Source organism: Bos grunniens, chromosome X (genome assembly GCF_055505025.1).
Source record: "Bos grunniens cultivar Pamir isolate PY7600 chromosome X, Bosgru_T2T1.0, whole genome shotgun sequence".
NCBI lineage: Eukaryota > Metazoa > Chordata > Mammalia > Artiodactyla > Bovidae > Bos > Bos grunniens.
The window spans coordinates 90,123,304-90,147,404 of NC_141194.1; the positions used below are offsets into that span (position 1 = coordinate 90,123,304).

Sequence of the window (24,101 nt, forward strand, 5' to 3'; positions counted from 1 at the left end):
AGTTCCTAAGTGGGGGGGGGGGGTGTGTGAGAGTGGTTGGGAGGTGGGGGCTCCCCATGGCTCAGTGCCTGCCATGTGTTACTCAGTGGCAGGAGGAGCCCATGCTGATGGGGAAAGCAGCTGCCCAGGCTCAGCCAGGGATGGGGAGGAGGAGGTGGAAAGCAAGCCTCAGCTGGGGCAGGTGGGTCTCCCTGTGTAAGGCATCTTCTTTAAGTTCTGGCCCCATGATCTGTGCTTACCTGGAGTATATAGGAAGCACAGATCCCTGGTGGCTCAGACAGTGAAGAAGCTGCCTGCAATGCTGGAGACCCCAGTTGGATCCCTGGGTCAAAAAGATCCCCTGGAGGAGGGCATGGCAATCCACTCCAGTATTCTTGCCTGGAGAATCCTAGGGACAGAGGAGCCTGGTGGGCTATAGTGCATGGGGTCGCAAAGAGTTGGACACAACCGAGTGCCTAACACTTTCACTCTTTGCAGAATATGTTCTTAGCAGGGATAACTGAGGCTCCCCTTCCTCTCCATCCTGGATGCTGGCACAGTTCCTTAAGGAAGGCATCCCAGCCTCGAGGGTAGAGAATGTTCTCCATAGGAGCGAGGCTTTGGGTTGAGGTATTGGTACAGCCCACCTCTGTTGTAACAGGTGGTGTTGACTCCTTTGAACAAGCCAAGCAGCCAGGGCTGAAGGGCTTAGCCTGGCTTCTCTGAAGGGGCAGTCAACTTTGATGATGATGATGATGATAGAGGGGGCATAATCATATTTCTGGCATCCTGGGCAGCAGCTTTGAAAGGAAGAAGCCTGAGAATCTGCCTGAGGGGGTGGCTTCCACGGTAGGCATAGGCCTCACTGTTCTTGGGGCTAGCAGCAAGGCAAGGAGGGGCCTTGTTCCTCTGGAAGGTGAGGGAGTGGCCTCTTGGCCTGAGGAACTTTCTCTCATTCAAGGGCTCACATCTTCTCTTCCCATGGGGAGCAGGCAAGAGCAATCCTCCTCTCTCCTCCAGCTGTGCAGAAGGGGTTCCTGGGGGTCCTCTCCTGTGGCTGGAGGCAGCCCGTGTTTCAGAATAGGTCAGTGTTTTGGAAACACAGGCAGCTTGGGTGTGTGGGGGGAGCGGGGGCTGGCCAGCTTGTCATGGTGAGGACTTCTCTCTTGTGATCTCTTAGCATCAATGGAGCAGACTCAAGAGGCCTGCAGACTGCTGTCCCTCAATCTACCTGAAGCACATTTCAAATGAGATTTTCAACTGAAACACTAAGGCATGCATATAATTACAATTGTCCCTTGGTATTTGCGGGTGACTGGTTCTAGGACCCGCACAGATACCTAAATTTGTGAATGCCCCAGTCCTACAGTCAGCCCTCAGCCCCTAGTATCCACGGTTTCCACACCCATGTATTCAACCATTCACAGTGGTTGAATCCAAGGTTGTGAACCCGAGGATACCAAAGGCTGATTGTGCAAATTCCCATCACACAAAAATGCAGAGTGAAAAGTCTCCTTCTTACTCTTATCAGATTTTGTGAATCCTCCCAGGAATAGCAGAGATCGCTCTTGAAAATGTTCTCTTTCTTCTTTTTCCTGAGTTTGTTTCAAATTAACCATAAGGACTCCTCTTTTCTGACCTCAAGTTTAACCATACACAAAGTAGAGAAAATAGTATAATGAACCTCCATGTCCCCATCACTCAGCTTCAGTAGTTTTCAGCATTTAGCCAATGTTATTTTATCTAACTATAATTTTGTGAGGGAGGAAAAAATCCCAAGCATCATGACATTTCATCTGTAAGTATCTGGCTATGCATCTCTAACTGCTAAAAGATTCTTTCCCAAAACATAATTACCATGCTATTAGGGTCTTCCCTAGTGGCTCAGTGGTAAAGAATCCACCCGCAATCCAGGAGGCACTAGTTCAACCCTTGGGTCAGAAAGATTCCCTGGAGGAGGGCATGGCAACCCATTCCAGTATTCTTGTCTGGAGAATCCCCATGGATCGAGGAGCCTGGCGGGCTACAGTCCATGTGGTCACAAAGAGTTGGACATGGCTGAGCGATTACACAACAACCATGCTATTATCACACCTAACAAGTGTAAGAAAGCTCTTAGTATTAACTAATCCCCAGTGATTGATTTTGAATCCCACTGATCTACAAAGTTCACATAACTTGCCCTGCCTCGAGTTCTAATGTGGGCCCTCTGCTTAGCCTGAGAAGTACAAAGGGTTGGAGACTCCGGCCATAGCAGCCGGAAACCTGTCCATGTTCCCCCTGGTTGTTCTTATTCAGGCCAGAGGCTTTCCGTGCAGACATCTTTTTGGAGCAAAACAATTTTCCAAGCAACTTCTCAGGTTATCAGAGTTTGGAGAGGCATTCTCTAGAAGTGGCTCTGTCCTTTGCTTCCTGGGTGGTGTTGGGAGAGCTGTGTCTGTACCCCATCAGCAAACTGTAACAAATAACATTCATCCTCAGAAGTTAGGTGAGTATCTGACAGCCAAGGATAGTAGTAGTGTTTCTGCTGCACTCAGAGATTGTATCAAACGTACAGCACTCTGCAGGGACCACCGTACCAAGACTGGGTGAGTTTTCATGTTCATGAAGGTGGATTATGTGGACAACTGATTTCTGCATGTCGCTAGTAGCTGTTTGATGCTCCCCAGGCACTCATTTCCTGAGTTTATTCATCTGACTGTTCTGGCTTCCAGACTACCCCTCACTGTATCCTAAGCCATGGGCATCTCCCCATCACAAATGCACATCCAGCTCACCGCTCCCCCCCCCCAATTTCCTCCCACTCCATGCCAGCTCAACGTATGTGACATCTCTGGCCCTCAGTTCTCTTGGCCAGAAAGGGAAGGTCAAGCCAACTGGCATGAAGTTGGGTATGGAAAGTTCTAGTTGCAGGTGCTTTGGTTGTTGTTTAGTCGCTCAGTTGTGTCTGGCTCTTTACGACACTATGGACTGTAGCCTGCCAGACTCCTCTGTCCATGGAATTTCCCAGGCAAGAATACTGAAATGGGTTGCCATTTTTTTCTCCAGGAGATCTTCCTGATCCAGAGATCGAACCTGCATCTCTTGCAAGAGAAAGGCGAATTCTTTACTGCTGAGCCACCAGGGAAGCCCAGCCACAAGTGCATAGGATATATTGCCTGCCAAGCAGCCTCGGTGCCAGGGCCAGAAAAGCTGTAAGAATAAGCCACTTGCCTTTTAAAATTGGGTCTGGGAAGACATTATCTTGGGGAGAAGCAAAGCCTCAGCTCCAGAAGCCCCAGTGTTAGTAGGTGAGTTCAAGCTTTCACTGATACTGTGCCTTCTCTGTTCCCCTTGATGATCTTTTATGTGGACACGGAGAAGTGGCTCACCAGATTGGGTACTTGAGCCCTTATTTACTTTCCTGGGAGAAATTCACTGGAATTCCCTGAATTTCATAGTTTGGTTTGTATAATGGAGAAAATAGAACACTCTTGTCCCGTGGCTTTCAAGAATCTGGTTCTGTGTGATCACACAGCAGAGGGGGGATGTTTTATCTAAGCATTTGGAGTTATTTGCAAGAAAGCTGCATGACCAAAACAAGCGATGATCAAGGAGGCCCAGATCTTTGGAGGTAGCATCAGAAGTACATGAAGCAAACTGTTGGTGAGTTTCATACAATCCTATATTGTTCCCACAGGCACCCAGTGCAGGCAGTAGGCTACCACCAAGAAGACTGGTATTGCCCTCTAGGGGAATCCCTGGGCACTGCCAGGGATCCAGCTGGACTCTGGAGAATATTTTGTCTGCAGAACCACTGGAAACAGAATCACAGAAATATGTGGAGTTGGATAGATTAAAAAAAAAAAAAGAGCCCACTTGGGGACGGAGGGGAAAAAACCCTATAAGAGCTGTGGGAAAGACTCAGAAGACTGGTGAGTGGCAGCTGAGGTAGAGTGTCAAGCCCTACACAGCCACCGTGACATACTAGATCCTGGAGAGCTGGGAACCTTAAGGCGCTGGGGACAGTGAACATGACACAGTCACCCGGCTGAGCCCGTTTACCATCCCAGGCGTAAGAACAAGGGAGACACAGGAAGACGTGCTCCATCAAGGAATGTGGTGAGTGAAAGAGAGAGACAGAGAGAAGCAGTGACAGAGCTGGAGAAACAGAGACGCTGAGAGATTGAGACCTGGGGAGAAGACAAAATGAATAGTGAGGCAAGAGAGTTGAAGGAAAGAGGAGAAATGTGTATTAAGGGAAATATAGTTGAAAAATTGGTCTCTGTGAGTTTATCAGGAGCACATCTTTTCTTCCCAATAGCTTAGCAGTCCCCAGGGCTGCTGGTAGGAGTCCGGGAACAGATTTGTGAGACGCCCAGGCTGAGTGATTTCCCTTGCATGTAGAAGTGTCTCACCTATTCAAGCTGTGAAAAACCATCTCCCTCATCATATCAATCAGATTGATGTTTGGACACAGCTCCTGCCATCTGAGAAGCGAAGGGCACGCATTTGGTGACTTCTTTTTGGACCTCCTTCTCCTCCAGAGCCATTCTCTTGACAACATCCATCCAGAAGTTAATTGCTGGCACAGTCCCACAGCAGGCAGAGTCCATGGCTGGAGAACAGGGCTGGTGAGGTCAGAGATCCTGGGACCGTCTGCCATCAGTCGTATGACCTTAGTCTGGCCTGCTCCAGAAAACCACTATTATACGGTTCTGCCAAAGGAGCAGCATTTACAGGGATCCTTTCTTCTTGGGGCTGGTATAAGAGCAGAGGCTCCAAAGTTCTAGATTCTCTGCTCAACTATAGCAGGACTCAGGAACTTGGGGTACCCACAGGGGCATCTGCAGAAGACTCACCCATTTCCTAACAGCAGAGCCCAAGCCAGAAACGTGACCAAGGTCTCAACTCAAAGAGAAAACTGTAGGACACAATTTTGCCTCTCTCCCCTCATAGAAAGATTCTAGGCTCTGCTCAGTACCTCCTTCCTTTCCTTTCTTACCCCAAGGCAAAGCCATGGGGAAAATAAGGAAGGGAGGGCATACCTTACTTCCCTGGAGTTGTAGGGTAATCCTCCACTTATATGTCAACCAGTTTCCTCAAAGGCCATCCATGGGAGGATGCAGACCTCAAAGTCAAGAGAGTTGTGTCTTTCTGAGGCTCCTGAAGGGCTAGGGAACACAAACAAGCAGTTTGATAGACACTGGTTAAGATTCAGTTCTTTTAGAAAACCTTCCATATGTGAATTCCACCTAGTCCTGGGCACTCAAATACTTTCACAGTCTTTAGAAATAATAAATATTAGGTTTTGCATATTATTATTTCCTTGATTTGGCTATTTTTCATCATGCTTCTTTCTTTGAGGCAAGGACCATATTTCTTTCCCCTTCCCTCCACCCTCACTGACAACCATGGCTTTACCTCAACCCACTCCTTGCCTCTCATCACCCTGGATACAGCTCTCTCATGACACTCTATTCTCAGGGTGGGGTATTGACTACCTATTTCCCAGATTGTGTTCTTCTGTCAAAGTCAGTTACCTTCCATGGAAATCACCCACATCCCCAACTCTCACCTTTCCTTTAGTGTGTTCTGTGAACCTGCACAGCATGTCTTCTTGCCCCCTCCCTGGATCTCTGTTACTCTGTCTATAAAATGATTACAATTCTAGCTTTCTCCAGCCTGGTCAAAATCTGTTCGAGGAATCAACAGCTTGTGTTTTGTCCTCATTCAGTTAAAACCAAGAAGGATTTGGAGGAAATTATTTTTAAAAGCCAATTTTTTTCTCTATTGTGTTTCTAAAACTGGAATGGGAGGAATTGGGAGAAGTGCTTATTTTCTAAAGAGTGGTGGGGGAGGGTAAAGGTGGGTAGGGTCAAGGGCAGCTAGGTGTGAGGGGTGGTGTTGGGGCAGAGTTAGAAGGACTAGGAGATCACATCTAGGGTTTTGACCCTGACTGCCTCACCAGGGCTACCACCTTCATGGCCTCCGACACTTATGCTGCCACATCTCATACCAAAATAGACCCAAGGATCAGTTGGAGGCTTGCAGGACCTCTTTCTTTTATTTCCACCCCCAAACCACATTTCCAGATGTCTCTGCAGCAAAGCAAAATTCCACATAGGCAAGCCTTAGGGGAGGAGGGAAAGAAAAAAAGAAAAAGAGACAATTGGCACTGAAAAGCAGAAAGAGAAGATGGAGGTCTTAGAGAAGGGAGTATCCTGAGGAGGTGGGGACAAGGGGAGGAGAAGGGGAGGAGGAGAGGAGGAGGAAAGTGGGCCTGTCCCTTTAAGGGGGTTGGCTGTCAATCAGAAAGCCCTTTTCATTGCAGGAGAAGAGGACAAAGATACTCAGAGAGAAAAAGTAAAGGACCGAAGAAGGAGACTGGAGAGACCAGGATCCTTCCAGCTGAACAAACAGACTAGCCAGCCGGCTACCGTTGGAGTCAGAGTCCCAAAGACATGGGTGAGTTTCAAAAACTTTAGATTGGAAGATTCAAGCCAGAGCATAGGAATTTGCAAGAACTTTGGGGTTCAGAGTTTCTAATGGTTGAAATGAATTGTGTTCTGGCACTTGTTTTCTTTTTCATTCCTTAGCACGCAATTAGATTAACTCCTTCTCTGCTGTACTGAGAATGATGCTTTATTGCCAAAGAACTCCAGCAACACATGGAGAGTCCCACAGGTCCTTGGAGAGAGTGTCTGGAGGGCTGGATGTGGTCATGTGTCCTCCTACCCCCTTCCTTCCCTCTGCCTTCTCTTTCCCCCTGGTCCCCATGTACTGGTAATGGCCTGGTCAGCTGACATCCTTGGTTCTGCTGGAGGCAACTAATGTTGGCTGGCTCTCAGCTGTACAAAATGACTGCTTGCTTGAAACAAAATTTGGACCCTGTGGGGCATCAGAATGAAATTGGGTGACATGGATTCAGGCTTCGTCATGGCTGAGGAGGCCAATCTCAAGTTCAGGAAATGAAAATAAAGTCCTCAATGGCTTTACCATAAGGAAGAGATATGGGTACTGCTGTGTGTGTGTGCGCACGCACGCACCCGTTTGGGTGACCATATCTAGTAAATATTACAGTCTTAGCCTTCCTGAGGGCATGACTCAGATTCTAAATCCCTGCTATGACAAGGAGGCTACTGGGACCTTAGGGCTTTTGCTGACTTGGTTGAGTCCTGAGGGCATCTCCGTAGAGAGAAGCTACATGGTCTGGTCTCCTGTAGTGTCCACTCAGTGTGAGATGTACAGAGCACAAGGATTTTTGTCCATACAGGAGGCCACAGAAACATGTAGACATTGCTCACATTTGGCAAAACAAGAGCAACAGCTTGAATGTGTCCTAAATGAAATGAGAATCAACTGTCCTGTGCGTTCACCATCAAATGTATTACCCAGAAGGTTCCAAAAGCATCTACGGAAATGGGTTTTCAATTATATTAGGCTAGTGTCAGTTTTTAGGTTGTTTCATCCTGAAACACTGAAAGAGCTCTTGAGGCATGTATTCAGGCAAGATAATTAAGAAGGCATGAGCACTGGACTAGAAGTGAACATAATGAGGTTCAAATCCCAGATCTGCTACTTATGAACTTTGTGACATTGGGTAGGTTGCTATGAATTATTACGTCATCATCTCGAAAATAGGGATAATGATAATTGCTTTGTCTACTTTCAGAGTTATAAAAATAAAAAAATAATATGTGGGAGTACTTTGAAAATGGGCAAACTCTATAACGGTTATAAATAATAATAATACTAATTATTATACAATGATGCATGTACAGGCTGTCTCTTATTCTTCCTGAAATGATTGAGCTTTCTTTGCATGTACTTGGAGCACTTGGGCAAGAATTGTCCAGTTGAGTGGGGCCAGATGAGAGGTGAATATTGCAAGAACTCAATTCCTGTCCTAGGTAATGTCAAGAACCTTACCTGAAGTCAGGGCAGCTGATTGGGTAGGTTGTGAATGAAAAACAGAGAGGGAGTAAGGAAGGATGCTGAATATTACTTCCTCAGGGAGTAAAAGCCCTGAGGAAAAGGCAGGAAAAATCAGGTGACCATAGGGACATTTTCCTGTTACAGAGGCGGATAATTTCCTCCAGGGAAGATTATTGCAGATGAGGGCACAGTCGAAGCTGTATATGGGATCTCTTATTCTGAGGGTGAGCCATACTTGGGCTAGGTGCACATGATGGAGTGGCCATTATGTTTTCAGTTATGCAATAGCAAAGTACTGATATTTCAAATACTTTGTAAGTAATAGACCATCTCTAGCAAGGTACTGGACTGCTACTGCTTCTGACAGGGAGTGTGTTGCTGTTTAACTACTGCACTAGACAAATTATATCATAGAATCTGGGATTGGACTGGAAGGAACTTTAGAAGGTGTCTGAGCTAATTCTCAGTGCAGAATTCCCTTCTCCAATGTTCCTACAGCTTCTTCTTCATCATCCCCAGGAACAGGAAGCTCACTACCTCCACCACAGAGAATCAAGTAAGAGGAACAGGGAATTCTGTAGTGTTCACACAAGAGATTTACAAGGGACATGATAGTTCATTAAACCTCTTCCTGATTTGGGAGAGGGATGTTCCAAATGAGTCTTTCAGATAACAATGGAACTGGAAAAGAGCCAAAGAGCAGTAGCTGATTATTCTCTGCTTAGCAACACAATGGCATTACTGAACAGCAAAATATTGGCTCTTGCAAAGCCTGATGTCTGAGAACAGTGGCTGTTACCCTGGTAACCAGACTATGATGCCTCCCTCCAAAGGTGGCTGTTTGCTGAGCAGTGTAGTTTTGGCTGGCTCACAGTGTGAGTGCAGCCCAGGCAAAAAGTGTGAAGGCAGAGCAGGGGTCCAGGTTTTTACAAAATGCCTGAAGACTAACTGAATCCCATCATGATGGCAAGAAGTCTGCAAGAGTGCCAGGAGCTAAAAAGAAAGCAGATGAAACCAGCACATTTACGTACTTTTCCTAGAGACACTGACTAAAACTGACTAAAACGATCATATGTACCCTTCCCCACCCCACTCCTCACCTCAGCCCGGCAGAGCCAGAGGAGAACCAGGCAGATTGGAAGGTCTGCTCTGCTTCAAGGGCCTTTTGCCCTGGGTTTCTTCTAGGAAAGCCAGAAATTTACTCAATAACCTGACAACTAGAACTACGCTCTCAAATCTCTCTGAGTAGTAAATAGACCTAAGAAACCCTTGAGAAATGGGTAGGAGGGAAAATACAGTCTCCAAACCCATGAAAGCAGAACCCTAGCCAATGGCATCTTTTCCCCTTGTTGTGTGTTACCTTGAAGCCTTGAAAACCATCCCCAGGGTTCTTGGTGTTGAAAGAAAGCAACAGTAGAAATGCCCTCCTTGCCCACAGAACTTCAGGTCCAGAAAACTTCAAGTTAGGGCAGTAAACTGATTGGGAAAGATAACAGCAGCCTTGGCAGGTGAATAGAGTAGCTTTCCTTTCCCTTCCCACTGTCAGGGCTTGCCCAGTGTCAAACTCTCATCAAAAACCCCTTGGTTATTTTAAAATGGTCCTAAAGGTGATCACTCAGCTCTGCACTGGCCTCTGAGCTTTCTGCCAGGCCAGGCTCTGGAAAGGAGTCAGTGACATCCCAAGGAAGAGAACAAGGTTCCCTAGATCAGCTTCACACCGCAACCAAGGGAAGAGCGGGAATTGGTGGGAGACTGGGCTAAGGAAGGAAGTATGGAAACTCTTGTCTCTCAGTTTAGTGCCAGTTGCTTCTCTTTCATTTTCCCAGAAGTGGGCAAAGTGAGGACAACATGTCAGGGAGAGAGTTTAACAATCCAGTCTCTACCCCAGCCTCCCAATGTTTGGGTACAAGTTGGCATACATCAATGCACGTGTGCACCCATGCATGTGTGCATGTGTGAGTGTGTGTGTTTGGGGGAGGAGTAGGGAATATAGGAAACAAAGTGGTCCAGATGCTGTTGCCATGGTAATAATAATATCTTTTCAAAGAGGAGGCTGCGTTTCATTTTTATTTAATTATGTCTGCATGACTTGACTATCTAGCAAGCTTGGATTTTCATGCCTCAGTGGCTACAGAGCCCCTTTCCAGCACTTGAACATGGTATAAGTGCTGATTTCATGTAGGAAAGACAAGATTACAAGCAGGGCTTTGTCTGATTTGGATAAAGCCAGAAGCAAAAGTCTTTGTCTCTGGCACCTCCTGATGATTGTTGTTTTACTCCTAGAACCCACCCATTCATCCCCATCCATTCCTGGTACCAGTCACGGCTGCTCTAGCATCTTGGCCCTGTCAACTGCGATAGGTCCTGATCAAGTGAGCCTCTGTTCATGGGGTGAGGTTAAGGGGTGGGTTCTGGGAGGAGGGTAAAACTGTAGCTCAGATTAGAGACTTAGAGAGATGGGGCCAGTTTTTCACTCAATGAGCCTGCCTGTTGTTTAGCTCTATTGTATAGGGTTCTTCTATCTCTCCCTTTGTCAGCTGGATTCAAGGGACAGGCTGGGATTTGTGCAAGGCACAATTGGTCTCTTTCTATCATCCCTTTTGATCAAAGACCTTCCTTTCCTCCCTTTGATGGGTTCCCAGATTCAAACTGAATTTCCATCATGGAGCTTGTCCTTGAGGCATGCCCAGGGCATGGGAAAGGAGGGAGGGCTTGGGAGCTCTTGGCTCCTGCTTAAAGAGACAGCATCAGAATCAACCCAGTACAACCCAGTATCTATTTCTGGATAGACAGAAATATGGACGAGAGTCACAGCAGTCCTGTTGATCCTTGTCAGATTCCTGTGAAGAGCATTAATGAGAAGGACTTGAAGTTCTATCACAGATTGATTAGTTTTGGGAGTTCACAGATACATCTAGCCAACACTGAATATTTCCCCTTTGCTTACATTTTGCCCACAGGGCTTGGTTATACACATTTTAATACTAGATTGTAGGTAGCTTTGGTCTTTGATTTGCCGATATGTTTGTTCTCCCCAACACTGAAAGGTTTCTGAAGGAAGGGACTAGGCCTTATAGTTCCCTTTTGTCTCCCACAGTATCTGGGTTATTGCCATATGCTTAATAATTGTACTGAATTCAATGAATGGAAAGGAAAACCCTGGGGAAGGTCATTATTTTTCTGTATGATCTCTCATCAAAGTCAGGTGGTTTAGGGACTTCCCTGGCAGTCCAGTGGTTAAGACTTTGCCTTCCAATGCAGGGGGCACAAGTTCAATTCCTGGTCAGGGAGCTAAGATTCCACATCCCTAAGAGCCAAAATCTCCAAGAAAACATAAAATAGAAGCAATATATTATAACCAATTCAGTAACGACTTTAAAAATGATCTATATAAGAATCTTTAGAAAAGGTCAGGTGGTTTAATTCAATTCAGTTGCATTGGGTAATATTATTGCTATATAGTTCTTTTCTGCCAACTCCACCATGTTGCAGTCAATACTTAGCCTGGAAATATAAGAATGTTTCCTGAGAGGCCAAGGAGGTTCTACAGAATCCCTCATGGCCTTCCTGAATCAAACCGGTAACTTTTCAGCCATGAAGTCTTCTGAAATGGAGACCCTTTGGCTTTAGGTTATTGTTCACACAACCCCAAATTAAAGGGAACCCAATGAACCTTCCTCGGAATGTTTTGATTGTAAACTCCTTTGATGACACAATTTCTTGCATGTTCTGAGTTTTTCCCAGTTGGAATCCAAAATTTGATTTTTTGCTCGGGCTGACTGGTGGAGATTCTTCACTTCTGCTGAACTTAAATGCCCTCAGAACAAACATTTCATTTCAATGTGAAGAGATGGACATCTTATGCTGATATTGTTGAACTATTTATAGCTGAAGAGTGATAGATATACTCAGGACCATTTAATTTCAGCTCCACGTTAGAGATTCATTAAAGCCTAGGTCTTTCTTGTACCTTGCTTCGAGTGACAGTAAAGCAGAAATGGGGGTGCTAAGTTATTTGAGCTCTAAGAAAATGGAGGAAAAATGGATTGAAGAAGAAAGAATATCAGTGGATGATTCAGAGTTGCTCCCAAGGCTTAGCCCTTTATCACCCAGTAAGAACACTATATATGATACTCTCTGGTTATTTGGATGATACAGGGATCAGATGGACTAACGAGGCTTTCCCCCTGATCTTTACAACCCTGGAGGGGGCATCAGCTGAAACTTAGACTGGAATTCTGCTTCGTTAGCAAGAGTTCAAGTTTTTTCATTCCTGATCTCACCTGCACCACCATTTTAGCCCTTTCCAGGATAAAAAAGGTGGGGTGAGTCAGTGGGCACAGGATGGTCACTTGCTTGGGAGGGGGGTTCTCCTTACTTTGGGCTAAACAAACAGTTCTTCCATTGTTCCCTGGGTCTGACCCCCTTTCCACCCCCAGGCCTGGAGGCCCCTGCAGAATACCAATGAGGCTCCTGAGATCTCGGGGAAAAAACAAGGCTTCTTTGTCCAGGAGAGCTATGGAGGGTTCTGTCCAAGCCCTGACCCTGTGCTGGGGAGAGAGGGAACAGTGGGGTCATGCACCTTCCCCTCCCTCCACCCCCAGGCTTCAGAGACCTTCTTCAGTAGAAGACTCTAAGAGTTTGGGAGTGGGGAAGATTTGGATAGGCAGAGAAGGAAAATGGCAGCACTGTTTATTTCCAAGCTCCTTTTCTTGACTTACAAGATGCATCTAGTATCTTGACCTGTTAAGAAAGAGGAAGATCAATATCTGAATGTTTCCTGAGAACAATAATCAATTTCAAGTGCTGTGTTTTTCTCTCTGGTTTATATATGCGTTTATGTACATGTTTGCATTCACGCATGTGCCCCCGCTCTGGCACAAATGTGTGCATGTGGGAACACACACACACACACTCACACCCCATGCACCAGCTCTAATGAGGCACTCTTACCAAGCACAATTCATACTAAGTAAACTCTGCCTCCACTTAGAGCAGCGAATCTACAAACTGATTGCTTTCCATAGGGGCCAAGTTTTCCGACAGCAGGCCTTCAGTTCTTAGAGAAGGGAGGAAATGCAGTTCTGCTTCAAATGTTAGCTACTTATTTTGCTTGGCTTGGGCTTCTATGCCTAATCTCTGGGGTGACACACAAGAATTTTGAGGAAGAGGCTCTTTGAGCACCAAGGAAGGGCTATCATTTTAGGGGACAGTGGGTAAGAGGACTCACTCACGCTGTGGCCCTGAGAGCAGAGACAAATGCCTCTACCTCAGCTTTCTCAAGATAGAGAGAATTTGGTCCTTCAGAATCTGTTCACATGGACATAGTTCAGGCACATCACCAGATGGTCAAGCTCTAAGGGCTACAAAGAAACTGTACTAGTATTAAGAGAGTCAGACAAAGGATTTTCCTGGTCCCTGGCATTAAAAAAATGAGCTTTGGATAAACTCCAAATCTAAAAGTCAATACAATGCATTTTATTTGTGTAAGGAGTTTCAGCATGCTTTCCCAAAATAGCAGCTTCTTGGCACGTTTGCTATTTATTTGTGTGTGTATATGCACGCAAATAATTTTTATATGCATATAGTATATCAATCCTGAATATTCATTGGAAGGACTGATGCTGAAGCTCCAATACTTTGGCCACTTGATGCATAGAGATGACTCATTGGAAAAGACCCTGATGTTGGAAAACGTTAAGGGCAGAAGGAGAAGAAGATGACAGAGGACGAGATGGTTGGATGGCATCATCGACTCAATGGACATGAGTCTGAGCAAACTCTGGGATATAGTGAAGGACAGAGAAGCCTGGCATGCTGCAGTCCATGGGGTCACAAAGAGTCGAACACAACAGTGACTGAACAGCAACAATGCATATACTATATACAAAATAATTCATATATCATATCTATATGATATGTGAATAGATGGATAAAATTAGTGTATATATAACTTATTTTCTGAAGATTTTCATTTCTTTCACCTTTTGGGGTTGTGGGCAAGAGACTAGAAGGTGCCTTTCCCATCATCTACTGGACGTTTGTTGTTTCACTCCACATGACACCTTAGAACTCAGGGCTTGTACTTGGGACACAGCTACTCTCAGAACCTGTGACTTCTTATGTGCCCTTCCTGTTTCTCAGCAACACTTGCATGGGCCTGGGGTACCAGATCTGTGGAATTTCAGAGTCTCAGCATTTTAAGACACCTGTATTCCCAGGCCCTAGTGTGTTTTGTCACCCCAGAAAGACATTTCATGCTTTGTTGACTTTGTATAATGTGTCTTTGTAGTTGTTTTGACAGAACTCCAGGGTAGGACTAAGGGTGGGGACATTGGCCAAACTGTATCATAGGGGGACAAGTCAGCCACGCAAAGTGTCCCAAAAGCATTCAGCCTGTATGTTTACTACTGCGAGTAATAGTCATCCTCCCATGAACATCTCCTGTCCTCTGCCAGTTCCCTCGTTTCTTTGGAGTGCTCTCCAGACATCCAGACTAAGAACAAAGCATTCTGTGCTGCAAATGCAATGTTCAGAAATACCCAGGAACATGCAATTTCAGTTTTCCCACCTGAAATGCTCTTTAAGGGTCAACTCTTGTCTGACAATATCAATATTTCTATGAAATTGGAAGGGCATTTACCCTTTGTAACCATTTACTAGGCTGCCTGAAACTGTTGGTTGAAAATGTCAGGTCTACCTAGTTCATTCTCCTCCATAAACAAAAATGTCCCCATGGCAGAGTCTATGTCTTTTACATGTTCACACTCCATGTGACACCTAGCTCAATGCTGGACACATAGTAAGTACTCCATAAAAGTTGATAAATGGCGAAAACAAACAAATCAGAAGGATAAGAAAGGAGGGAATGAGAGCACCATCTTTCTAGTGGCCTACTTGAATACTGATTATTCAAAAACTCATGGACATTTTGGGAATTCAAGGCAAGGATTTATCTTCAAGAATGGAACAAAATATGGTTGGGGGGAGTCAGTCTCACATTCCAAAATTCTGAGGTTCTAGACTCTCCTGCTTTTGGTCTCTGAGGTGACCCCTCCTCCATCCCTGCATCCATGCATGTGAGCACAGGGCCTGGCTGGGCTGGCAGAGAGAGATGAGTGATGAACTATGTATTGTACATCCCTGACTGTTTGCCCTCCTTTTTCTTCAGGCTTATTAGAGTGCTGTGCAAGATGTCTCGTAGGGGCCCCCTTTGCTTCCCTGGTGGCCACTGGATTGTGTTTCTTTGGGGTGGCACTATTCTGTGGCTGTGGACATGAAGCACTCACTGGTACAGAAAAGCTAATTGAGACATATTTCTCCAAAAACTACCAGGACTATGAGTATCTTATCAATGTGTAAGTACCTACTCTCCCCCACCAATCCTGTCTATCTTCGAGACACAGAACTCATCAGTACCTTAGTGACTAGTAGGGGATTGGTGTGGAGCCAGACAGAATTCCTGGGTCTTCCTTCTTTTTTAAAAAACATTTTTTATTGGGGTATAGTTGCTTTACAGTGTTGTGTTAGTTTCTGCTGTACAACAAAGTGAATCAGCTATATGTATACACATAGCCCCTCCCTCTTGGACCTCCATCCTACCCTCACCTGCCATCCTACCCATCTAGGTCATCATAGAACACAGAGGTGAGCTCTCTGTGCTAATAGAACAGCTTCCCACTAGCTATCTATTTTACACATGGTAGTGTATATATAGTGAAAGTGAATATATATATATATATATATATATATATATATATATATATGGGGCTTCCCAGGTGGTGTTAGTGGTAAAGAACCTGCCTGCCAAGGTTCTTGGTTGGGAAGGTCCTGGGTTGGGAAGGTCCCCTGGAGTAGGGTGTGGCTACCCACTCCAGTATTCCTGCCTAGAGAATCCCCATGGACAGAGGAGCCTGGCGGGCTATGGTCCATAGTGTCGCAAAGAGCTGGACATGACTGAAGCGACTTAGCACACACACAGTGTATATATATGTCAATCCCAATCTCCCAATTTATCCACCCCCCACTCTCTGCCCACACATGTGTTCTGTACATTTATGTCTCTATTCCTGCCCCGCATATAGGTTCATCTGTACCATTTTTTCTAGATTCCACATACACACATTGATATGTGTGCAGATTCCACCTATAGCACATCTGAAGCCCTAAATGAAGGGGAAGTGCCGCATTCAGGGGAGGAGGTCTGCCTGCCTGCCACCTCACTCCTACCACACCCACTCCACCCCTGCCCTTGCTTTGTCTCACATGTTCTCATTTCTGCTAAGTAGGGTTAACATGGACTGAGTTGGAGCCTCTGCAGTGGTCCATATAGAGAACTCGCGGGAGGCAGACTGATGAGACAAGAGTGGGGCTGCTGCTCTCGTTTCACCATACCACTTGAGTGTGCTCCAGCCCAATACTAAGCCTCTCCTGTTTCTAGAGCAAGTTAGGCTCTACTTCCTTCATCCGTCTTCCTTTTTACTTAGCTCCTCTCTCCTCTCTTCTCTGATGGAGCATCTCTGAAGGGTCAGGCCAAGGAAAGTAGGGTCCCAGTTCTTCAGGTCACAGGGTAAGACAAATGTGGGGGAGGAGCATCTTCTTTTACTTCAATAAGTGTTGCTCAGTCGTGCCCGACTCTTTGTGACCCTATGGACTGTAGCCCGCCAAGCTCCTCTGTCAATGGGATTCTCCAGGCAAGAATACTGGAGTGGGTTGCCATTCCCTTCTCCAGTTACCTCAATAAGTACAAGGTAGAAGCCTAGAGGAAGAACCTAGTGATTCCCCTAAAGCATCCCTAGCCTTGTTTAGGAGCCTACTCAGGAGTCCAACTGACTTATGCAGCAAGGGAACCGGGTCCTCCATGCATAAGATTTTCTGGCTTTGTGTTATCTGTTAACACAGGATCCATGCTTTCCAGTATGTCATCTATGGAACTGCCTCTTTCTTCTTCCTTTATGGGGCCCTCCTGCTGGCCGAGGGCTTCTACACCACCGGCGCAGTCAGGCAGATCTTTGGCGACTACAAGACCACCATCTGCGGCAAGGGCCTGAGTGCAACGGTAACAGGGGGCCAGAAGGGGAGGGGTTCCAGAGGCCAACATCAAGCTCATTCTTTGGAGCGGGTGTGTCATTGTTTGGGAAAATGGCTAGGACATCCCGACAAGGTGATCATCCTCAGGATTTTGTGGCAATAACAAGGGGTGGGGGACAACTGGGCATGAGTCTGTGGCCTCATCCCCACCCAAGGCTGGGTCCTCTCTAGGGGCCTGGCTTCTGAGTGAGGACCTGATGGCTACGGCCAAATGAGGTCAGGAAGAACGTGGTGCCCAGCTGGCTTAGCCTCGCTTTTCAAAATGTCCCTAGAAAATTTCATCTCAAAAGGGAAAGCCTGAGTTCTGTGGGGTGCTTCATACAATCAGACCATTTCTAAGCCATCTACTGGTACCTCTTTGATCCCTTCCTAGCTGGGACCACAACAACAGTAGATCTGACTGCCTAAGAATTTAAAATGTTACTCAGTGGATTGAGATGTAGGTTCCTGATCTGAGAGGGAGGGTGGATCATAGAAATTAAGTAATTGACTCCGAGATGGAATCCATACTATTCTGGGATCCTACATTGTTGAAGGTCCCAGAGGGAACTAGCATAGATCTGCATGTTTAAGGCCTTATCTGTCAGAGGGCTATTATGCTTCTAGTGAGGTACACATTGGTTTCCAGCCTCTAGAGTTAAAGACCATTTGGGGGCTGAACATCTGGGGGTTGTGCTGTTATCTTTTGTGGCTAGTATTGGCTTAGAAAGGTTTTTGGATTGGAAATTGAAATCTCTGATTGGCTTTGTTCAATAACTAGGGATCCAAAGTCCTTTGACAAGGGGCATTTTTTAAGCTCAGCCTAAGGCATTTAAATGGCACGACTTTCTTTCAAGATCTCTTTTGATTTCTTCACACCTTATCTGTCCAAACAATCTCCCGAAACCTTTCTAACCCAGGGGTCCTCCTCACTCCAACCCCCACCCATTCTCCCCCTCCCCGTCATTACTTGGGGCCAATTCTCTAGTAGATAAGACACTGCCAATGACATTTGGCAGAGGTGCCCCTCTTACTAATTGTATTTGGTGGAGATCCCTGAAATCTGGTTTCATGTCTGGCACATGCCATTCCAGGATCTCTTTGTTTACATTTCAATATCTGCAGGCTGACACTGATTTCTAACCACTCCATGTCAATTGTTTTAGTTTGTGGGCATCACCTATGCCCTGACCGTTGTGTGGCTCCTGGTGTTTGCCTGCTCTGCTGTGCCTGTATACATTTATTTCAACACCTGGACCACCTGCCAGTCTATTGCTGCCCCCAGCAAGACCTCTGCAAGTATAGGCACTCTCTGTGCTGATGCCAGAATGTATGGTGAGTTAGGGTGGCTTGGCTCTCCTACTCCCTATAGAAGCATGATATATTTGGTTCTTAGGCTAAGGAGGGTGGTAATTATGGGGAGAAATAAGAAGTATGGATGCTCGTTAATCCCTCTCCACTGAAACCAGAGAGATTTCTTCCCTGAGAAGGGAAACCACTTGTTGGAAGTGGTGGGAGTTTTCTTGGCTGTTTGCACTGCTTTCTCTTAGTTGACTGCTGTTCTGAAACCAGAAGCAGCCCATTTCAATAACAAACAGAAAAATTTTCAACTGTTCAATACTACCTCTATTTTTTGAGTAAATCTTTAGAAAAGAAAATCCTGATAATTAGTAGGACCCAACTCTTCAGCCAGGATGATTAAAGATGAAAGTTCTCCAGGTAACCCCAAAGCTCTGTGAAGTTTACCTTGTGATATTTGTCTCTTACTTAGGTGTTCTCCCATGGAATGCTTTCCCTGGCAAGGTGTGTGGCTCCAACCTTCTGTCCATCTGCAAAACAGCTGAGGTGAGTGAGCCATTGGGTTATTTTACAATGAAATGGCCCAAACTGTAACATTTCTACCCATCTTGGATTTTAAGGACTACAGTTTCTCTTTGCTGGGTTTTGAGTTAGCAGATTGCCTTCTATGAAATATCGCCTGAGCCAGTGAGCGTATACTTGGTAAAATATCTAGTTTCCTAAAAACAGCAGATAAAACCTTCCATTCTAAGGCTTACTCTCTTAAAAGAGAAATTTGTAGATTTAGGTAAAGATAGAGCTTAATGGCAAAACCCCTCAAGTGAACATTTTTATTCTTAAAAACCTTATCAAGGAAATGAGTTGTGCACAGATATTCATCGATTTTATAACACACATTTCGTTTGGAACTTCTCAATCTCATTTAAAAAGAAAGTACATTTGAAAAAGGAAAACACTGTATTGAAAATGGATATTATGCACAAATGCAGCAGGGGAATAAAAGGAAGGAAGAAGGCAGTAAACTATTTCTTTGAAAGCAAAATGTTTTGGGATCCCAGGCACAACCGTGGGGAACCAGTTGATTATTTGGGAGGACTATGTTATTTTATGAGTATTCTGTGTTCTGGGTGCTATGGGTACACGGAAGAATGGGAGGCCTATAGATGTGACAAGTTAGTTAGAGATGCCAAATTAACACACAAAAAAATCAACACCTTCTGAAAGTTGCGCTTCACAATCTACAGCACAGCTTAGTTTTGCAGTTGCAAGACCCAGTTCTTCTGCATTTTCTTACAGTTCCAAATGACCTTCCATCTGTTTATTGCTGCGTTTGTGGGGGCTGCAGCCACACTGGTGTCCCTGGTGAGTTGTCTTTGAATGATCTTGGCAAATAAATGGTCCTGGGATAGCTTGGAGACAGCTATACTGAAAGGTAAAAAGATAGATTCCTTCTAAACTTGAAATGCTGGAGAGAAGCTCCTGGGCAGAGATGGCAGAGTACAGAGACTATGTCTTTCTACTTTGGGTTGGCAAGGAAGAAAAATTTCAAAAATGAGATAGGAACAAGCAAAGTGATATGAGGGAAGAGGAGGAAAGAGATTCGTGGTCAAGAAATAAGATATTGGGACTTCCTTGGTGGTGCAGTGGCTAAGATTCTGAGCTCCCAACACAAGGGACCTGGGTTTGATCCCTGATCAGGGAACTAGATACCACATGCCACGGCTAAGAGTTCGCATGCTGTTCCTAAAGATTCTACAGGCTGCAACAAAGATCAAAGATCCCATTTACTGCAACTAAGACCCGGCACAGCCAAATATACACATACATACATACATAATTTTAAAAAGAATAATAAGATATCGCATTTACAGAGCATGTGACATTGCCAAGTGCTTTGCAGTCAGAAATTATCATTAATTCTTAACACATCCTGGTCAGATCAGTGACAAGAACACTGAAACCTTACTAAACGTGATTTTTTGTGGCCTGGAATTCTATACACTATAAATAGGAATCCATCTTGGATGCCTTCCAAGGGATTTAGTTACTCTCCTGAAAATACTGGAAGGACCTCTTAACACTATTAGAATTGTTATTATTGATGGTGTCGCGGCACAGTGTCAATGTCATGCCTTCATTATTAAGAACACGGGGTACTGAATAAGTGTTGATCTCCTCAGGATCAGCTTGCAGCACTCCTGGCTTCCACCACTGAGGGTTTTCTCCAGAGTTGAGTTGTTCCTCATCTTGTGAAATAAATGGCTGTATTAAGTGGAAGAAAGCTGTGCTGCACAGTGGGGCTATGCCTCTACAGGAAGTCTAGGTCACTCAGACATACAGATATGATGATGGCAGAGCCCAGGTAGTGTTCACTTCCCTGAGGAAAACTCAGTGCTGGGCAGAGCAGGGGTGTAGAAAAAATCCTTGTCAAGTTGATTCTCTGGGCCTGTCTCATGGAGGACTTCTAGTCAAGTATACAGGGCAAAAGCCTGAATGTGTTCCTTTGTGCAGAATATTTTTTTCTTTATTTACCTGTGATTTTATTTCTACCCTTCCTCATTCCCAAAAGGATTGGAAGAGAGAGAGCTGCCTTTTCTACTCTCACTAGTCTTCTCTCTTCTCTTCCCTACAGCTCACCTTCATGATTGCTGCCACTTACAACTTTGCCGTCCTGAAACTCATGGGCCGAGGCACCAAGTTCTGATCTCCTGTAGAAATTTCCCTTTCTCTAATAGCGAGGCTCTAACCACACAGCCTACAGTGCTGCGTCTCCCATGTTAACTCTTTGCCTTTGCCACTGACTGGCCCTCTTCTTACTTGACGAGTGTAACAAGAAAGGAGAGTCTCACGGTGATTAATGTCTCTGCGGACTCTCCCCTCTTACGTACCTCTTTTAGTCATTTTGCTTCATAGCTGGTTCCTGCTAGAAATGGGAAATGCTTAAAGATGGTGACTCCCCAACTGCAAGTCACAAAGAAGTGGAGGCTCTCATTCAATTTTCAAGCATCTCCCGAGGACCAGGAAGTGTTTTCTTCTCAAAGGGCACTTCCACTGATGAAAACAAAGTGGAAAGAAAGATGTTCAGGTAGAGAGAAGGGAGGCACCTGTCCCTGTTGCCATCTTGGGAGCCAAATATATTCTCTTTGGTGTACAAAACCGAGAACTCACTCCAGTCTCCCTAGTACCACTGAAGAGAGAAGAAAAAAAAGAATGCCAGCAAAACAATAAGAGCATTTGCCCAAATCTACCTATTGCAGCTGGGAGAAGGGGGTCAAAGCAAGGATCTTTCTCCCATAGAAAGAGAGCACTGACCCCGATGGCGATGGACTATTTAAGCCCTAACTCAGCCAACCTTACTTATAGCATAAGGGAGCATAGTGTTTGTGTAGACAAAGGGGGCGCTTGGCCTTATACCTCGTTAGAGAAGAGAAACAGGGTGTAGTCAGCATCTTCTTACTCCCTTCTCCCTGATAACAGCTACCATGACAACCCTGTGGTTTCCAAGGAGCTAAGGATAGAGAGAAACTAGTTCATATGAAAAATAGACTGGCCTAAGGAGCAGCAGTCGCTAGTGGCTAACAGTGTAAACTGGGCCAGCCCTCTGGTAGACACAGGATAGATAACTTTTTGGATAGCATGTTTTTTTCTGTTAATTAGTTGTGTACTTTGGCCTCTGTCATATCTTCACAATGGTGCTCTTTTCATGGGGTATTAGCCATTCAGTCATAGCAGGTGATTTGAAGATCTTGATTTGTTTCAGAATGATGCACATTTCGTATTTTCCAGCTTGTCTATCACTTGTTTGGGGTTGTACCAGAAAGGTCTGGAGAATGATTCTTTGATTATGATTCTCTAACAAATGAAAATTGGACATTAAACAACACAAATGATATGTAAAATTGGCTAGTTCTTGCATCTGTTGGGATTTTTGACCAATGATTCCGTTCTTTGCAGAAACAGATTTGGTGAATTTGAATCTCAGTTTGAGTAACATATCTGATTGTTCTTTCTAGGTGGTGGGAGATAATTTGATTTAGTAATGTTACCTTGGTGTGTTAAAGAGTTAGTTTTAACATACAAGTTATTCTCTCCTGGTGCAGATCAAATAACTAAATGCACCAGCCATTAGCTATTCTGTTGGTGAGGTTCCATGGAAAAGGAAAGGGGGAAAGAGTTTGAAACTCAAATAGCTCCCAGGTTTCAGTCTTCCCTTTTTATGTTTGGGTTTTAATGTTGGGTTAAAAAACAAAAAGCTGATTGGTCTTTATTCAGGGAAAGATTTTACGGGTATGACTGTAGGCGGCTCTTTTGATGTAAAGAGTGGTTTTGCTTTCTCCCCCAAAGTGATTTCAACAACATTTAAGGAGATGTAAAATCGTTACCAAAAAAACACTTGATATTTGTTTTCAGCAAAGTATACAATATAAGCTTCCAGGCTGCATATAGGGAGAAGATGGAAAAGGTTCTGTAAGAAACCAATCAAGATCAAGGAAAGTGAAGTAATCCATACCTTGTGTTTTGTTTTGATTTAATAATATAACAAATAACCAACCCTTCCCCGAAAACTTTCTATGTATACATACACACATATACACATACGAACAGAGTTAATCAACTGAAAGTGTTTCCTTCATTTCTGATATAGAATTTCAATTTTAACACACATAAAGGATAAACTTTTAGAAACTTATCTTACAAAATGTATTTTATAAAATTAAAGAAAATAAAATTAAGAATGTTCTCAATCAAACAACTGTGTCTTTGAATTGAATTGTTCTGTTTGACTCCACAATAGCAGTTCAACTAATTGTACCTTTATTGTGCTTTGTTCAAGGACCTTATTTATTTTTCAAGTCATCCCAAGTCATTCTCACAATAATTTTATGAAATAAAGAGTAAATAAATCACTTCTGTTTTTATAGTTGGAGACACTAAGAAATAGAGGCAAGGTAAATTACCACAAATAACCAGTATATATCTGGGCTTGGACTAGCACTCAACTCAGGTCTTGATACTAATTCATTGCATTTTAGGGTTTCTTTTCACTTAGAAATTGGGTTTCAGAGTGCTGTACAAATTCAGAGTCAAATATGGTTACTTCTTTTATATGACAATGGGCTTCCCTTGTGGTTCAGCTGGTAAAGAATCCACCTGCAATGTGGGAGACCTGGGTTCGATCTCTGGGTTGGGAAGATCCCCTGTAGAAGGGAAAGGCTACCCACTCCAGTATTCTGGCCTGGAGAATTCCGTGGAGCTGTACAGTCCATGGGGTTGCAAAGAGTCAGACATGACTGAGTGACTTTCACTTTTATGTGACAATAGTGCCCCAGCCCTGGTGTGTATAGGATTCAGTTATTGTTAACTTTTCCTTGAATTGTTTGTATATTCCAATAATGAACGCTTAGTGCTTCAGGCACGAATAATGCTTAGTTTTATATGAGAAGTACTGGGTGAAAGGTTTAATGTATGGGCAGAACAGATATAGTAAAGGCAGTGTAAATGTAAACAATCTGTGGCAGGGCAGTATTAAGCTAATTAGCAGCACATGCTATCCCAATGCCCCACTCACTAGCCCACTTAGGACACAGCATCCAATCCCTGTCAAAACCCTAGGCTATGATTTGGCACTCTAACGACCAGCCTAAAGAGATGGCAAGGAGCATCATCAGAGAGAAAAGAGAGTCTAGCTTGGGGGCAACAAGATATTCATCAGTTAAGGAGCTCTGTACAAAAGTAGTTTCAATGTAATCTCCTGGTTTCTGCTTCACTGCAATTAATATTCTGCAAGCAAGGCTAGTTGGATGACTTTAAGACAAAAAGAATAAAAATATGAAAAG

The 24,101-nt window shown here is 44.5% G+C and overlaps 1 protein-coding gene across 2 annotated transcripts; it reads left to right on the forward strand.

The window, feature by feature from the left end:
• Positions 1–6,313: 6,313 nt before the first annotated feature.
• Positions 6,314–23,014, forward strand: PLP1 (proteolipid protein 1). 2 transcript variants are annotated; one of them, XM_086386978.1, is made up of 7 exons: positions 6,314–6,426; positions 15,068–15,254; positions 16,798–17,059; positions 18,132–18,300; positions 18,737–18,810; positions 19,561–19,626; positions 20,897–23,014. In XM_086386978.1, the coding sequence occupies exons 1-7, from the start codon at positions 6,423–6,425 to the stop codon at positions 20,966–20,968; spliced, it is 834 nt and encodes a 277-aa protein (XP_086243104.1). In that variant the 5' UTR covers positions 6,314–6,422; the 3' UTR covers positions 20,969–23,014. The 2 variants fall into 2 exon arrangements, with proteins under 2 accessions (XP_086243104.1, XP_086243105.1); XM_086386979.1 differs by having other exon boundaries at positions 16,798–16,954.
• The last annotated feature ends 1,087 nt before the right edge of the window (positions 23,015–24,101 follow it).

Excerpts from the sequence above, each read along its gene's own strand:
- PLP1 (XM_086386978.1), top strand. Across the intron at positions 18,811-19,560 it reads CCATCTGCAAAACAGCTGAG|TTCCAAATGACCTTCCATCT; the intron begins GTGAGTGAGCCA and ends ATTTTCTTACAG. Across the intron at positions 19,627-20,896 it reads CAGCCACACTGGTGTCCCTG|CTCACCTTCATGATTGCTGC; the intron begins GTGAGTTGTCTT and ends TCTTCCCTACAG.